The 18250-nt window shown below is 44.5% G+C and overlaps 1 protein-coding gene across 3 annotated transcripts in view; it reads right to left on the reverse strand.

The window, feature by feature from the left end:
• Window positions 1-13568: 13568 nt before the first annotated feature.
• ADAMTS12 (ADAM metallopeptidase with thrombospondin type 1 motif 12) overlaps window positions 13569-18250 on the reverse strand; it is a 171190-nt gene continuing 166508 nt past the window's right edge. For all 3 annotated transcript variants that reach the window (XM_035563717.1, XM_035563719.2, XM_050716132.1), the window contains one exon: window positions 13569-16488. In XM_035563717.1, the coding sequence (XP_035419610.1) occupies window positions 16253-16488 (236 nt within the window). In that variant the 3' untranslated portion in view covers window positions 13569-16252. The remainder of the gene's footprint in view (window positions 16489-18250) is intronic.

An 18250-nucleotide genomic window follows, 5' to 3' on the forward strand; every position in this document is an offset into this window, starting at 1 on the left:
TGAATTTCCATAAATAAATACATAAAGCAATTACGTTTTTGTCATTGGCTTCAAAAACAGGAGAAGGGCAAAGTTATGTAAATGAAAACCCTCATGAATTGCTGCTCAGTTTTATTCAGCCCTGTTTTCAAAGTTGCAAGACTTGCTATTTGGGTAGAAATCATGTTGAACCCATCATTTTAGGGCTCACTTCAGTTCTCATACTGCATTTTCATATTAATCATGATTTAAAGTTGCATATGTTAATAAATAACATGCAGTATCATATAACAGATAGAATATAAAGGTTATTTAACAATGAACAATGATAACTAATTATACCTCATCAGTTACCATGCAGTACTCCTCAAACCTTTATGGGGGGAAGTACAGTCACAGAAAGGAAATTAGACAGGACACTGGAGTTAACATTGCCATTTCAGAATCACTTTAAGTGTTATTTCTCAGTTGTTGCTAGGACCACATATGGGGGTCAAACAAATGCAAACACTATGTCAAGTTTCTGACTGCTTGTCAGCTTTCCACCAAGAACCACAATCCTGTCAAGACTTCACTTTTAAAGGAAAATGTTAGCTATGACAAAATATGGTCTTTTCCACAGGAAAATATTCACTTTATCTAGTGTCCTGGTTTCAGTTAGGACAGAGTTAATTTTCCTCCTAGTAGCTGTCAGGGTGCTATGTTTTGGATTAGGATGAGAAGAGTGCTGATAACATGCTGATGTTTTAATTGTTGTAGAGCAGTGCTTACACCAAGCCAAGGACTTTTCAGCCTCTCTCTGTCCTGCTAGCGAGCAGGCTAGGGATGCAGCAGGAGCTGGGAGGGGACAGACCCAGGACAGCTGACCCAAACTGGCCAAAGGGGTATTCCATACCATCTGAACAATATATAGGGGTGGCTAGTGGGGGTGGGGGGCCGGCTGCTCGGGGATAGGCTGGGCATCGGTCAACGGGTGGCGAGCAATTGCATTGTGCATCACTTATTTCGTACACATTATTATTATTAATATTATTATTATTGTTATTATTTTCCCTGTCTTAATAAACTGTCTTTATCTCAACTCACAGACTTCACTTTCCCATTTCTCTCCCCCATCCCGGAGAGGGAGGGGGGAGGGTGAGCGAACGGCTGTGTGGTGTTTGGCTGCCAGCCGGGCTAAACCACAACATCTAGTAAAACATTTATCCTAAAATACGTCATTTAAAAAAAAAATTATAATAATAATTCTGAGCTTCCCACAAGAGCTGAACAAAGTATCTTGAGCTGTGGTGGTTTTACCCAGCTGGGCAGCTGAGCTCCACCACAACCACTCCCTCACTCCCCCTCCTCAAAGGGAAAGGGGGAGAAAATAATGATGGAAAGGGCTCAAGGGTTGCGATAAGGACAGGGAGATCACTCAACCATTATCGTCACAGGCACAACAGACTCAGTATAGGGAGTTTAATACAATTTATTGCCTATTACTAATAGGCTGTAACAGTGAGAAACCAGAAGCAGACTAAAACCACCTTCCCCCCCAGCCCCCAATCCACCCTCTTTGACCTCCTCCCCCTGAGCGGTGCAGAGGAGCAGGGAATGGGGGCTGCGGTCAGTCCCTGACACTTCGTCTCCACTGCTCCTTCATGGTCCCCCTCTGCCCCTGCTCTAGGCAGGGTCCCTCCCACGGGATGCCGTCCTGCCCGAACTGAGCCTGCGGGGGCTGCCCACAGGCAGCAGCTCTTCAAGAACTGCTCCCACACGGCTCCGTACCACGGGGTCCATCCCCCAGGAGCAAACTGCTCCAGCACGGGTCCCCCACGGGCGGGCGGCAGCTCCCCCCAGACCCCCTGCTCCTGCGTGGGCTCCTCTCCACGGGCTGCAGCTCCGGCCCGGGGCCTGCTCCTGCGGGGGCTCTCCATGGGCCGCAGCCTCCTCCGGGCCACATCCACCTGCTCCACCGGGGGCTCCTCCACGGGCTGCAGCGTGGAGATCTGCTCCGTGTGGGACCCATGGGCTGCAGGGGGACAGCCTGCTCCACCAGGGGCCTCTCCACAGGCCGCAGGGGAACTGCTGCTGCGTGCCTGGAGCACCTCCTGCCCTCCTGCTGCACTCACCTCAGGGGCTGTAGGGCTGCTTCTCGCTCCTCACTGTCCCAGCTGCTGTTCTGTAGCAGTTTGTTTGTTTGTTTTCCCTTTCTTCAATCTCCTCTCCCAGAGGCCCAACCAGCATCGCTTCCTGGTTTGGCTCTGGCCAGCAACGGTTCTCTTTTGGAGCAGCTGGAGCTGGCTCTGATCTGACATGGGGCAGCTGCTGGGCTCAGCTCACAGAGGCCAGCCATACAGCCCTCCCACTACCAAAACCTTGCCACGTAAACCCAATATAGCAAAGTCGCTTTTTATCCATTAAAACCTTCTGATCAGCTCCAGTCCTGAATTGTCTAGAGATTCAAAATCCAGTTACTATTTTATAGGCTAGAAGCCATTGACAGTTGAAGTAATAGTGAAGTAATATCTGATATTTCATATAGAAGGAGGCAGTTTCAATCATAAAATGGCTAACCGGAGAGTGAATTCAGGTCATTGAAGATAAGCATTCCCAAGCTGCAAATTCAGAAGCAAATTACTCCTTCTTCACAAACATATACAGTGGTGGCACAGAGGGAAAGTGCTAAGAAAATTAAATTTCTTCTTTTATAAAAATTGTACACATTTTGACTTCATTTTATCTGTAACCAGTAACTCCTACTGATTTGAAGTCATCTGTGGATGTTCTGCCTGACTACAGGCCTATGGCTGCACTTTTGGGATCTGGATGATCACTGCTCAGCACCATACAGGCAAGCAGATCCAAAGAGCACCTGGATTTGTAACAAGGTCACTGCCACTTGCCTTTTCTCACAGATTTCCAGCACTTCTAGTTGCACTCTTCTTTCACCTCCAAACTGGCAGTAGTTGGACCTGCTTATAAAACAGCATACTTGCACTTCTAAGCTGTTACTGAAGCTAAACTGGTCTCCTGAGCTCAAAAGCAGCTCTGCTTCTGGTTTCATCTACAGACAGCTACTGAATTATTTGTTCACAGGTGTCTGAGGCAGGTGAGGACAACCAGCACTGTTGAAGCCTTCCCCCTCAACCTGATTTGACTCTGCAGGAGCCATGGCTAACTAATGGCCCCTAGGGTAGTCCAGGAAGGCTCTAGTTTAATCTGTGTGCGCTCTATGGTAGCGGACTGGGGTTGGGATTCACTTTGATTTTTCAAACACAAACCTGGAGCACAGCGTTTCCCACAGCAGGCTCCCCTGCTGATCAAATCCTCAGGGGCATTGAAATATGGGGAAAATGGGAAAACAGACTTTTCAACTGCTTAATAACAAAGCCTCTATGACTCTCTTATTTTTTCTTACTTCTCATTTCAGAGGACAGCATGCCAGCTGACCCAAAGATGCCTCCATAGTTATGTTAACAGAAAGCTGAGATCAAAGACATTTCAAAGCTCTTTTCAGTCATATTTGGAGTGTGTTTTGAGATTAAAACTTCAGAAGAAGTTTTAAAAACTGTAACCTCTGTAAAAGACAGAGGTTAGTGCTGTGGTTTTTAGTAGCTTGTTTCATATCAAGCCAACATGACCATAGCCTCCCTCCAACAGACAACAGGCTTGGCTGGACTGAACAAAATATATCTGTGAAAAACTTTTGTCCCATCCAACATTTTGAATGTATAAACTACCACTATGTTAAAAACGAGCCCATTCTGAACTGATTATAAAAGTAACATACATAGGAAACATGAACCTAACACTTTCATTCTTGTAGAGAGATATTTTTGCCATTAAATATCTTTATTGTTGATCTGGAAGAGAACAGAAAATGAGTGCTGGGTTAGACAGTAAAAGGATGATTGGTTAGACAGGGTGAACTGGGTCACTTGCTAAAGTCAGTGGAATTTAAAGATCTGCTTTCATAAAAACAAGGAAAACAAAAAGCAAAGAAGTCAAGTCCTATAGAAGAGGGGGGCTGTATGCTGAAGTTCATCACATTGAAAAATAGCAGCAGAGTAATGGCAAACTACCAGCTGTGTTTATGCTTTATAACCTAATGCTATAGCTGTAAGAAGTAAAATTTACCCCTGAAAAAATGGTAAAAGTAATACCAATGCTGTGTGCAGTGACAAGACCAAATTTTCAATTCTGTAGCAAGTTTGTGTTTGCACCTCAAAGTGGATTTTTTGAGGGTTCAAAAACAGAACAGAAAAATTGAAGTCCAAGAAACATGCCATGGCATAACTGGAAAAACTCAGTGTATTTATTTCATTTCAGACCAAGAGGTGATTTGACCAAAGTTTGCAAGCACCTCTCTGTGGAGGAGATTTCTAGTAGAGGCTGTATGTATTTTTGGCACAGAAATATCAGCACACAGTCCAGAGGTCGAAAGCATAAGGTACAAAAATTTTCAGCTGGGAAAAGGCTTGAGCACGTGCAGTAATGAAACATGAGGTTAATCTGGAGTTTCAGTCATCCTAGCGGCCCAACTCAGAAGCAAACAGGATGCCTTGATTTCACTGGACACAACCCTAGGGTAGCTCAAATTAAGAGCATACTTTTCCCTTGATTGGAACAAGCACACTTAAGGACACAATAGTCCTCTAATCAGCAACCTTAATTCACTCATCCAGGGATAAAAAAAAAATATTCAAAAATGTAAAGGAGTCCAATAAATAAAGGTGATGCAAGAAGAGAAGGAAGCCAGCTCTCTGTGTAGCTCTTGTCTGCGGAAGATTTTGTGCTCCATATACGGCATATTTTCATCTCAGCAGACAACTCCCAGATGAGAGAGGGAGCAGTGGCACTGACTGTTGCAGAGGATACACAATGTTCTTTCCTCAAAGACTTATTTTATTGTTTCCCCTATAAAGATCCTCAGACTCAAGCACATGACGGGTCTGTGTTTGTTGAAACAATGGGAGCCAGTCAGACATACTCCATAAATCTGCTTGGGGACTACTGATAATTACTTACTGGGGCAATTCAGCACAAACTTGCTTTGGCTGTCAGCTAGTAAAACACACCCGGTGAAACCAACAACTTTCAACTTTGTGCTCAGCAGATTTCCTGTATAAAATCGGTATAATTCATTTGACAACCAGAAAATGAATGGCATTCCTAAGTGACTGTTTCTTTCTCAGGTGACTGATTACTTAAAATAGAGATCACCTGCAGTCAAGACGAAACTTAAGATTTTTTGCTGTGCACCAGAGAGGGGATGCTCCTTACTCTCAGCTGACAGCCCTAAATATCACATCACACTGTCCATCTCTCAGTGCTACTATAATTATCACTAAAAAATAAAAAATAAAGCAGTGAAAAACTTCTGAGAGGAAAGACACCACTCCAGCACCCTGCACAGAAAGACATGGCACTCATGCCAAGTCACAGTCAGGTACACGATCCAAACACAAGCTCCAGGCAAAGCTGCTGGTGGATCAGCCACCTAACACAGCTTGCAGTTGGACTTGGAGGAGCCAGGAGTTGGACTTGATGTCCAATTTGTGGGTCCATCCAACTCAGGATATTCTAATACAGCTTCTGCCTTGTAAACAGTGCCTGCCCACATACCCCAACAAAGATTTCATTTCAGCAATATCAAAATTAGCAGTTTTGATGTCTTCCATGACTTTACACTGAACCTAACTTAATGTGCAAAAGGTTTCTAACACTCCAGTACTCCGCTTTTCAATGACTAAACTTTTTAGCAAAGCTAGTTCCTGTTGCTGTTGTTAAATCTTCTCATTTACGCAGATAAACCCATTCTGCACCTAGGGCATGGGCTATTGCCTGTAGCTGATGGAAAACTTCACCGCTGATCTTTATTGTGTTTCTACAGTTTCAGACCTACTTGGGTCTTGGACACGGCAGTCACGACAGCAGGATAAAAGCTCCCAGCACAAAGCTTCCTTTGTGTTACAACATCAGCCAGTGAATGCAGAGACATGGATTGCTTAAAGGATTTGTTGAGCTCAGTGGAGAACATGTTGTGTGTTCCCTATCTCATTGCCCTTTTGAATACCGAGTGGTGAAAGCCACATTTCCCATTTGGAGGTTGACTGCAGGTCAGACAGGTTGGGGTTGAGTCAGAGTGGATGCTGAAAAGACAAATGAGCAGCTATTAAAAGCCCCAGCCTCCTTGTAGGGGTTTCACGCCAGCCCTGCCTGCTCCCAGCAGGCTCCCCTACAAATGAGGGTTCCCTCGTCAATCAGACCACGTGTCCCTTGTGGGAAGGGAGCAGGAGCCAGCAGGAAGCTTCAGCTAAAAATCTAGTTAGTTCAACTTGTAACTGCATTAATTACCAAGACCCATTTCTGCTCCCATTAACTCCAGCAGGGTCTGGCTGTGGCAACATCCACTCTGTCTCTTTGCCTAAATGCACGCTTGGAAGACAAGCGTGGTAAGAAATGAAGTGACCTGGAGTAATAGGGAACTGTCAGCTGTAACTTGCTAACAAGGGGACATCCATTGTTGGCTAACTCCCAGCTCACGCGAGATCCTGAGGATGCTCGTGCCCTCCCCTCAGCTCAGATGCAAAAACTTTCATTTTACACGGCTGTGAAGCTGAGATGAGCTAAGCTCACCATCAAATGGGCAGTAGAAGTAAAGTTGGTCCTGTTTCCTCTAAGTCTATGGCCACTGGGTGCAGGGTCTGGCACAGGCTCTTTTAGCTTGGGGCAGAATCTTGCTGGCTTTTCAGTGTGTTAGTTATTCCAGTGGTGTGTTTTGACTAGCAGGACTGGGGCTGTCCCCAGCGAAGTCTAGGAGGCGTAGGGATAGGAACACATTGAAATGAATTTGCAGTTTTCCCCTGGAGAAAAACATCATTCAATTAGCATTCAGATAGTAGGAGATGCAGCAAAGGACAGTAATTTTATAAGCCAGCATTATTTGTTATGAGTATGATTCAGGCTGCCATATATTATAACATGACAAGGTATTTTTACTTCCAGAGCCAAGCAACCAAACAATACCCTTCGAAGTGAACCCAGAGGATAAGAGGTAATTTAATCTCAAGCTTCATTAGTTCAGCTATTGTATGAAACAGACAACAGATGCAGGAGAATAGACAGAAAACATAGTGTTTCCATGCCTGCCATCTGTGTGACACTTACGTGTGTTGGGGAGTTTGAAAATTCGCAGAATCGTCTAGGTTGGAAGAGACCTTCAAGATCACTGAGTCCAACCTCTGACCTCACACTAACAAGTCCTTCACTAAACCATATCACTAAGCTCAACATCTAAACGTCTCTTAAAGACCTCCAGGGATGGTGACTCAACCACTCCCCTGGGCAGCCCATTCCAATGCCTAACAACCCTTTCAGTAAAGAAGTTCTTCCTAACATCCAACCTAAACCTCCCCTGGTGCAACTTTAGCCCATTCCCCCTCGTCCTGTCACCAGGCACGTGGGAGAATAGACCAACCCCTGCCTCGCTACAGCCTCCTTTAAGGTACGTATAGAGAGCGATAAGGTCGCCCCTGAGCCTCCTCTTCTCCAGGCTGAACAAGCCCAGCTCCCTCAGCTGCTCCTCGTAAGACTTGTTCTCCAGACCCCTCACCAGCTTCATTGCCCTTCTCTGGACTCTCTTGAGCACCTCCATGTCCTTCTTGTAGTGAGGGGCCCAAAACTGAACACAGCAATTGAGGTGCGGCCTCACCAGAGCCGAGTACAGTCTACAGGCTACTACAATCTAGCCTAGGACAACCCTAGCCCCGCTGGCCACACTGCTTCTTATACAAGCCAGGATGCTGTTGGCCTTCTTGGCCACCTGAGCACACTGCTGGCTCATATTCAGCCGACTATCAACCTGTACTCCCAGGTCCTTCTCAGCCAGGCAGCTTTCTAACCACCCATCTCCCAGCCTGTAGCTCTGCTTGGGGTTGTTGTGCCCCAGGTGCAGGACTCGGCACTTGGCCTTGTTGAACTTCATACAGTTGTCCTCAGCCCATCGGTCCAGCCTATCCAGATCCTCCTGCAGAGCCTTCCTACCCTCGAGCAGATCGACACACGCACCTAACTTGGTGTCATCTGCAAACTTACTGAGGGTGCACTCGATCCCCTCATCCAGATCATCGATAAAGATATTGAAGAGGACTGGCCCCAGTACTGAGCCCTGGGGGACACCACTAGTGACCGGCCTCCAACTGGATTTGACTCCATTCACCACGACTCTTTGGGCCCAGCTATCCAGCCAGTTTCTAACCCAACGAAGCGTACGCCAGTCCAAGCCATGAGCAGCCAGTTTCTTGAGGAGAATGCTATGGGAAACGGTGTCAAAAGCCTTACTGAAATCAAGGCAGACCACATCCACAGCTCATCCACCAAGCGCGTCACTTTGTCATAGAAGGAGATCAGGTTCGTCAAGCAGGACCTGCCTTTCATAAACCCATGCTGACTGGGCCTGATCGCCTGCTTGCCCTGTAAGTGCCGCATGATGACACTCAAGATAATCTGCTCCATGAGCTTCCCTGGCACTGAGGTCAAACTAACAGGCCTATAGTTCCCTGGGTCTACCCTCCGGCCCTTCTTGTAGATGGGCATCACGTTTGCTAGCCACCAGTCGACTGGGACCTCCCCTGATAGCCAGGACTGCCAATAAATGATGGAAAGCGGCTTGGCCAGCTCCTCCGCCAGTTCTTGCAGTACCCTTGGGTGGATCCCATCCGGCCCCATCGACTTGCGTACATCCAAGTGCTGTAGCAGGTCACCAACCATTTCCTCGTGGATAGTGAGGGCCACATCCTGCTCCGCATCCCCTTCCACCAGCTCAGGGCACTGGGTATCCAGAGAACAACTGGTTTTGCCGCTAAAGACTGAGGCAAAGAAGGCAGTAAGCACCTCAGCCTTTTCCTCATCTCTTGTAACTAAGTTTCCACCCGCATCCAGTAAAGGATGGAGATTCTCCTTAGTCCTCCTTTTTGTGTTGATGTATTTGTAAAAACATTTTTTGTTATCTTTAACGGCAGTAGCCGGATTGAGCTCCAGATGAGCTTTGGCCTTTCTAATTTTGTCCCTGCACAGCCTCGCAACATCCTTATAGTCCTCCTGAGTGGCCCGCCCTCTTTTCCAAAGATTATAAACCCTCTTTTTTCTCCTAAGCTCAAGCCACAACTCTCTGTTCAGCCAGGCCGGTCTTCTTCTGCGCCGGCTTGTCTTTGGGCACCACAGTCCCATTCACAGACCGTCCTTGTGTAACAAAGCTTTCCCTCTCTGGTATTCACAAGAGTAATCAGCTTCCCTCATACTGGAGTCTTCCTTATGGTGATTTCCTATTATTGCCATGTTTGCCACCATTCCAGCATGCCAGCATTCCCAACGGGAATCTCCCCTAACACCAGCACTATGGTAAACAGCAATGTCCTTTGCCCGGGGGGCTGGCAAGCAGGAACACAGATGTGGCATTGCAGGAAGGCAGCTCTGGATGCCTGTTCACATCCCAAGGACTGCTGCAGTAAAGCCATGCACTGCCTTGGAATGCTTTCATGCACAGTGACCTTGATTTGCCTGGGACTCCCCTCTCACTTGCAATGAATTGGCTTGACCTCACATGCATCCTTTTCTCACTTCTGGCTTTCCCCCAGCCTCTCCACACACAGTATGTTCTCTTTTTGCTAGCTGATGGTATTTACGCAAATCCAAGACAACACTAAAAATCCAAGGCTCACCTTTTTTTTTTTTTTTTCCTGTTTACTGAGACTTCATGCAAAACAAAAGGGAATTTGGAGTTTCTGCTCTGCACTTACAGCATAGTAAGAGCTGACACATGCCACATGCACATGAATTGTGTTCCAGGGGTTCATCACAGGAGGATGGGAAGGGATGGCATTGCAGCCTCACCAAATCCAGCTCCAAACCCAGCAACACCCATGAGATAGCTTGAACTCTCCCAAACGCTACAGTCAGGACCCAGTGGACCAGAGGAAAAGCACATCCAGCACTCTGCTTGCATGTAAAATCTCTTACCCATAGGAAAAGCTTAGAAAGGCTTCCTTCATTTGTTTAAAATTAACCATGCCCTATTTACATCACCTTTCTGCACAACCTGTTGATATGCCGGGATTGCTCCCAGACTCCTTGGCTCCCTAGCAGACCTTAGTAATTGTCCTTTTGGGTGCATGTGTCTGTCACATCTATCCCAATGACCACACACGAAAGCCATGCATTATGACTGTATACAGTAATTTTCTTCTTTCCCAGGTAACTTAAGTAATAGTGTTTTCCTGCAGAAATCTCCATGGGTAGCAGACATATGAGCTGGGCTCACCCATTTATCTTTTTGGTACCACAGTTACTGCTTTAAACTTTTTGTATTCCCTGTCAGAGTTCAACCTACCACTTGCCTGGCTGCCCAGACATTACCTTCACCTGAGTGGTATTTCAGAAGTAATTCATTGTTCAGGTTCACTTTTAAAGGGAGGCCAGTAGGTGAAAAGAACACATAATGGGCTTTTAAGCCCTGTCCATCACCATCACCACCTGTGGGATGAGGGTTCACGAACCATGTACTCATCCACAAAGAACTCCACGCAAGAGCCACAATATCAATAGTGTACGTCAACACCGACACACTGTTTAACAAGCAAACAACTGAGCACAAAAAAAAATGTTATTTTCTCAGAGACAGCGTGTACATTTGTTTTCAAAGACCATGTAACAGCTCTGAGGTAAGAAAAGCAGGTCCGCTTCAGAGCTGTCATCTTTTCCAGCAATACCCAGAGCGATAATTGCAAAAGTACGTCTGTATTTTTACTGTAACTAAGCCAAAAGGCTGAATTTGCAAGGATTATAGCTCCGAAGTCTTAGATACACCTGATAGTAATGACTTCCAAAGAGGACATTAGTAGACTTCAGATGCTATGATTACTCTACGTTAGCATAGTTTCAGGCTGAATTAATTACTTGTTTAGACACCGTTATATTCCCCCACTATTCAGTTTTGTTTTGCTAGCCTGAAGACACCAACAATCGGGTTGCACAAATTAGCTTAGCTTTACCTTTCATGTTTTAGCTTTATAGCCCCTAACTCTTAGTAATTGCTGGTGAATGTCAACTGAGTCCCTCTCTTGTTTCACTGAAGGATTTGTTACGGAAATCTAACATACTTACACTTTTCTCAATATTTTTCCTTGCTTTTTATAGCCTATGATGTTACAGAACATCAAACCCAGAGCCCAAATCCAGAGAAGATGCAGACATTGACTGCAGAAAACACCCTTATCAAACACCATTCTTCTAAACTTTGTCCTACCTCTCTACTGGATTGAATAGTAGCTTCCTACCTGCAGCCAAAGTTTCTCCAAGCAGTTTTTCCTCCATGGTTTGTTTTGACTTTCCAGAGAGGTGGCTTCTTTGCAACCTCAGGGCTGAGCTCTGTCTTGTCCTACACCTGGTAGATCACTAAAACAACCTACAGTGGAGGCTGGCTTCTCCCTGGGAGACTGCTTGATGCTCTGAGCAGATACAACTCCAGGCTCTCCTGGTATCAATCCTGCTGTACCAGCTCCATTTCTGCAAAAAGAGGAGGTTCCATCCTGCGTCATGTCCTCTCTTGCTGCTTCACTTACCTGAGAAACATTTGCTCTCTGTGCAGGCCTAATTAAATCATTAGAACAACTAATTAGTTAGGACTAATTAGTTAATTAACCAATTAGTTAGGAAACTAACATAGCCACAAAAACATGGTAATTTTTCTGCTGGGTTAGTGAGCCCTATCAGCTCAAAAACAGTGCTCAAAGAATGGGGGAGGTTGCCCAAGCCGGGATGGGCTGAGGTAGAGAATACTTCTGATGGCAGAAAGATGCTACAGGTTCTGCTACCTGTGAAACTGCAACCAACATTTCTACCATGTGTTTCTGAAATCCCCAGGATTGTGATTGCTCCTGTCTGGACCTTGTAGAAGCCCCTTCTGTCCTGACATCCACAAGCAGCTTGGCCTATAGGTTGCAGTGGAATTTAGGGATAAAGCATTCCCCTGACAATCTTACTGAGGGTCCTAATCCACAGGTATGTGTTATGCAGGTAATGCACAGATGGGGAGGAGGTACCATGTTTTTCACTCTGTGCCTTGGGCACTGTATTAGCCTATTAGGAAGGTGGGCTCAACCCCTTTCCTTTCAAATCTGGAGGGAAGTCAGCCTGCTGCTTCTCACGGAGGCTTTGGGGCAGGCCTTTTTGACTCATTAACTTTCATTAAGTTAATGGAGTTTCACAGGGTTCTCCCCAGTCAATAAAAGCTGTCTGAGAACAGACAGCTGTCGAGGACCATCTTCTCAGCTGCTTGTAACTGGATAGAAGTAACTGCAAAGATCTAGGAAAAGAGTGCCCCCCCCAGATCACCAATACCTCTGAGCAATTATTTTTCTGTTCCAGGTCTTTAACTTTGATTTAGTAAAAGCTACATCTAATGACTCATAAAGGTAACGCTGAATCATCAGAAGTCATGAAGAATCTTGAATAATTTTGGTTTTGTGTTTTTCAAGTAGGCATCTGACGGTAGCCTAACTGTTTAACAAATTCCCACTTCTCACGTGTTCACCACAGATTCCTCCCCAAACCCAGGCACCTCATCCTCCTGGCTCTTACTGCTACCATCATTGTGTCTGCAGAACAGACTTGGGCTGCTCTGCTAACATACCTCAGGCTTTGTTCCTGTGGGCACGCTGGAGATATTTGCATTTGTCCATTAAGAGAAAGAAGGGATAAGTCACAGAAACATGCAGTCTCCTTGTGTGAGCTCCCCATGTCCTACTACCTGCAGGTGTAAGGGCAGGGGAGGCTGCAGTGCTGGCATCACTCAATGAGGCCTCATGAAGTGGAGGAACTTCAACTCATTTCTCAATCCAATTCATTCCTCCCTCTTAAATCACCTGCACAGGACTGCTGTCCCTGGGGGGCTGGGGATGCACACCTACTTAGAGAAGCAAGAAGCAGCAAATTCCTACAATTTCCATAGGGTGTTATGAGGCTGAACCTGTGGATGCATGGGGTGGAGCTGGGTAACTGAGCACACTCATGGTGCTCTCTACCCAAGCAGATATGCCTAACAGTGACCCTTGTGCTTCAGGGTTACAGGTCAAGGAACTGAGTTAGCATGGTCACATTTCTGGGCAGCACAGAATCAGCAGTACTTTCAAAGCTTGAGTATTGAAAGGATTTGGGCGCAAGGGTGGGATGAGCACATTGCAAACAACCCCTCAAGAAAACAAACACTTCCCACGGTAGGCATACATACATACATCTGCTGCCAGGGAGCTAAGGTACATCTGCTGGATGTCAAGAGGTAAGACGTCATATATTTCATACGAATTAACTTAGTACCATGATTTATTCTGCCACATTTTCCCTCTCCTCTTTAACGATCTCTTTTATGTTGGAATATCAAGCATCAAAATATATTAATGATGAGGATTCTGCTGGAATAATTAGATAGAAAGCACAGGAAGATATTGTCTTAGTGTTTTGTTGTTTTTTCTTTTCTTTTTTTTTCATTGTAATTCCATTTTATGAATCTTCTTGCACTGGAAACAAAATACCAGAGACATCAGATATAAGCAATGCCATTTATTGAAGCTTGAAACAAATATGTCATCATAGTTTGCTTTTTAAAACTTGAAATATTAGAACAAGCAGTGAATGTGACAAATACACATTTTTCCTGAACAACCTGTTGAAGCTGAAGTGTCTTAGGCTAATGTGATAATACAATGATATCATGCCTCAGCACTTAATACTCTATTCAGTTTTGAGAATAGCGACCATCTGGGTTAGGATCATAAATCCACCTTTACTTAAAAAGAGATATGTCATAAGAAAGGAACCTTGCTAATGGATGGCAGAGATGTTTGCAAATACTATTAGCATAGAGGAGATAGTAGGCTGATGAGTGCAATGTAAAAAACTATGTAAAATACAGCAGTGGTACTGCCCTATTAAAACGGTTCGTGTTGTCACAGTCTTTTCCCTAAAGTTTTAAGCTGAGCAACAGTGCTGACTGTGCTTCCCTGGGTAGAAAGATTATTTTAATTAAAGTCCTTGATATCACTTACTCACTTTTATCCATTTCAAATGAAATAACAGCCTCCTGTAGAAAACAATGAAGCCAGAAATGGTTTTACTCCACCAGTGCTGAAAAGAGCAGTGGAAGGCACAACCTCCCAGGCACTTTTCGTCCCACCTGCACTACCTCCACTCAGTCAGCTCTCTTCTCATTAGCTCACAAGCCTGATGGCTGTTTGCTGACCTCCACTTTGCATTCCCACCAGTCTAGGCTGCTTGGCCATCAGACAACTGCCTGTACTTGGCTGTACAGGCTCTGCTTTACACAATGCAGCCTGGGGCCAAACCCTGCTTAAATGCTTTCTGAATAGCAGGTGGGACACCTCCACTCCTTCGCATGATTCAGTCCTTCTGTGTCCGATGGAATAAGAACCAATCTGACTTCCATTGCTCAGAGGGCCAGGAGCCACTCAGGACCTCAAAAGGACATAAGCACACTGTGATACTGAAAAAGCAGTATGTCTGGCATTGGCCAGCAACACCATAGATATGTATTATTTTAAGAGAATGTGCATGTAGGCTGTGTACACCCATGCATGCACACGCACCACTGTAAGTCAACGCCTGCAGCAATTTATACTAGCACCATTTTTTTATCAGTGGATTTTAAGTTTTATCAGCACCTATAACTGGGGTTACATTGCCATCACAGGGGTTAGTAAATCTAACCTTACCATGCTGCATATCCTGAACTCCCAGAGACTTCAAGTGAAGAAGTGAGCCCTTAGCCAAAGGTCACAAACTTATGAAAAAGGACAATTAGACTTGTGGTCTTCATTAGGTTAATATGATATAGTCAGGCCCAAATATTTCTATTAACTTTCATAAAAGACTGTCTAGAAGTACAACTATTGCTAATCATAACTCTGTAACCATAGTGACACTTTGATTCATGGCTATGTATCTCACTCTACATTGCATAAAATATGACATTTCCCTGTATTACAATCTCAAATTGTTAGGTGGCTAGGGAGTAAATCCATGATTTTCAAAAGAGCACGAAGAGTCAAGGTGTCCAACTCCTACTGAATTTCAAAGGAATCTAAATGTCAGACTCTGTCCACCTCTTTTGAAAATGCCCAGCTTTCCTGCAAAGGGTCCAGTCTGGTCTCCCTAAGCGTTGTTCTGCTATTTTCAATAACACACTATTCAAAACACTATTTGGCTGGTGCTCTCCTAATGCCAGAGGTCCAGAGCTATGCAGATACTCTGGGTCTCAGGTTCCTAATCCCAGATGTCATCACCTTCACTATGATCAAGGATTTGCATGGTGGGGGGATGAAGTTTGCTGTGAGTGAGGTGATTAGAGTAATGTGGATGTGGGTTTATGCTCTACGGGAAATACTGGGTTAAATGATAGAACTGTCACTGATTATCTGTGTGAATTATATATCTGCCTATTCAGGTGGTAGATGCAAACAGCTTTGCTTTCATGGTACCAATAAATGTTGTTTAAAGCATATCTGGGAACTTAACATTCCAGATTTGGTGGGTTTCTTTTTTTTTTTTTTCTTTTTTTTTTTTTTTTTTTTACATTGGAGCAAGACATTTGAAGCAGGAGAAAACTGGCCAGGACAGGCTATTTCTGAGGTATCCTTTAGATGTTCAGTCAAGTACTAAATGAAGAAGTTTTCTTTTAAAAAACACATTTCAGATCAGCCTACACACCATAATCAGTTATTATGAAACTCTGCTTTTGTATTTATAACAACTGAAGTGAGCAAACAATCTAGAGAAACACTGACACCTCACTTTGATTCTTAAAAAAAAAGAACAGAAAAGTGAGTGAGCACATGGGAATGGCTGCCCCATCATCCACTTTCACTCAGCACTCTTGAGTAAGTGGTGCTGCTGTTTAAAAGAGTTTTGGAAAAGAGATGGAAGGAAGAGCAAGCAAAACAATCATTAAAAAACAAAAAACAACCTTCTTCCAAGCTTGTCTATAGCCTCTATGCATGCCTAAGTACTAACTGCTTGCACATTGCAAATAATGTTACAAATTCTGGACTTCTACAGATAAAAAAATGAAGCAGTACATTAGGACTGATAACCGTAAGGAATGTGTTTTCCCAGGTATGATCACAGATTTCCACATACGTTAGACGGTTCAGAAAAAACATGAAGAAACAAAATCTGTAAACAGAAGCCCCATCCAAATCAACTAGATAAAAAGCAGCTAGTGCTGAGCAGCTTGGTTGTTGTTCTCTTGATTTTGAGGTGATTTTCTTCTAGGTTTAGTATAATTTTGTTGCTTGAGGCCTCGCTGATCCCAATATCTTGCTTTGTTACGAACTCGGGGATGACTACACGTGGAGCAGCACTGAGTCTGTATGGACGGCACCAAGCACTTGCCAATGCCTTTCAACCTCTGGCAGAAGTGGACCGACAGTTGATCTTTGCTGCAGGGTAGGCCTATGGTGGAGAAGATGAGAAGAATTAGCTATATTTGCTGACAAATCATCAGCATTTCAAGAATCTTAAACTGCACGTATGTTAAGGCTCATACTTAGGACAACTTTCTCTTCCTTTGTATTACTTGTCAGCTCAAGCCTCCTGAAATTTTAGAACTTATATGTGAAAAGTTCCTATTAAACTTCACATGACCTTCTGCCTTGGAAAATCCAGCACTTTTTTATTATTGTTCAGTGAGGGTTTACTTTTGCAGCAGACAGAGCTTGGTTGATGTTTCTCACTTTACTGTTCTGCTTTTAAGAACTGCCACAGAGGTTCAGTAACAATGATTTGTGTGTCTGGCACTTTGACATTCTTGTAACAGTGCATTTAAAACAAGCCCAACAAGCTGCAGTGTGCTACAGAGAAATGCAGGGCAGGCAGGAAGAGCATAAACAGGGATTGCTAATATCAGTAGTAAGGTGCTGATAGGGCTGTAGTAGCTTAAATAAACTGAGACATGTCAGATTTGGTTAAGCATTACTAAAATGGGGGTCCTGAGCTGTGAGGAGACATGGCTGAGAGAAGGCAAAACTTTGCAAAAGCAGAAAGGCGGTGGATTAGTTGAATGCAGGATTTGTTCAACATATCCCTCAACACTGGATCTAGGGAAACACAATGAAACCAGTAGAAAGTGGTTTACAACAGACATGAGGACTTCTTTCAAAGCAGGCTATGAAATGCTGGAGCTTGCTGCCAGAAAAGGTGGCAGAAGCAGACAGCATTGTAGATTCAAAAAGGGATGCAACATATTCATGGAAAAAGGTCCATAAATGGAAATTAAAAGAACCAGGCTAGGATGCCTTTAATAGCCCTAATATATCAGTTGGGAGCGCTGGAGGAATACCAGTGAAATGAACCACAGAGAAGGACTAAGCTTCTGTACTTTCCCTAAGTGGTACCTCCTAATGCCATTGCTGGAGACAAAGTATTGGGCTGCATGGACCACTGGTCTGCCCACTAGGGCACTTCCTATGTTATATTGGCTTCTTTACAGAAGTAACTGATCTGTGTAGGTACTATTTACCTGAGTCTGTCTTTCCAAACACGGAGGGGATAGGAGATAAGCAAACCAGTTCAACCTTAGGGCAAAGCATGTGGTAAAGATCCGTGAACAGCAGGAGGAGTAAAGGAACTTTTATCACTCTCAAGCACATAACCAGATCTGCACTGCCCTCAGGAGTTAACCTCGTCAATCACCAGACAGCACCCTTACTGCTGACTTGCTAGGAGGGAAGAATCCTCCTCCAAAAGGTCTTTGGAGGCTCTTCCAGAAGGGATCTGAGCTGCCACTGTGCTAACCTTAGGGTACCTGTTGGATACTGCTGTACACAGACTACAGAGCTTCAGGTTTTCCTCCACTTTATATTTGTCACAAACAGGGATAAAGGTACCTGTCTGTAATTTTCCACCCTCTCTGCCCCGCACTCACTGCCTTTTTTTCTGGCCAATTATCATCTGTGGGAGTTTCATTCTCTCCACCTCTTCATTTTGGAGATAGTTTCACTCTGGGGATCACTGAATTCATAGTGCCAATGGAGTATCTGGGTTCACTGCCAGTCAGATTTTTCTTACAGTATCTTTTTCACTTTGCTTACTTGTACTCCCAGCCCAGAATCTGCAGTGCCTATAAGGGTGTCTGTCTTAAGAAAAGTCATCTGTTTGGACTTGCAGTATTTCCTACCACACCCCTTAAAGCAGCCTATGAGTTACCTAAAGCCAG

This window comes from Cygnus atratus, chromosome Z (assembly GCF_013377495.2).
Source record: "Cygnus atratus isolate AKBS03 ecotype Queensland, Australia chromosome Z, CAtr_DNAZoo_HiC_assembly, whole genome shotgun sequence".
NCBI lineage: Eukaryota > Metazoa > Chordata > Aves > Anseriformes > Anatidae > Cygnus > Cygnus atratus.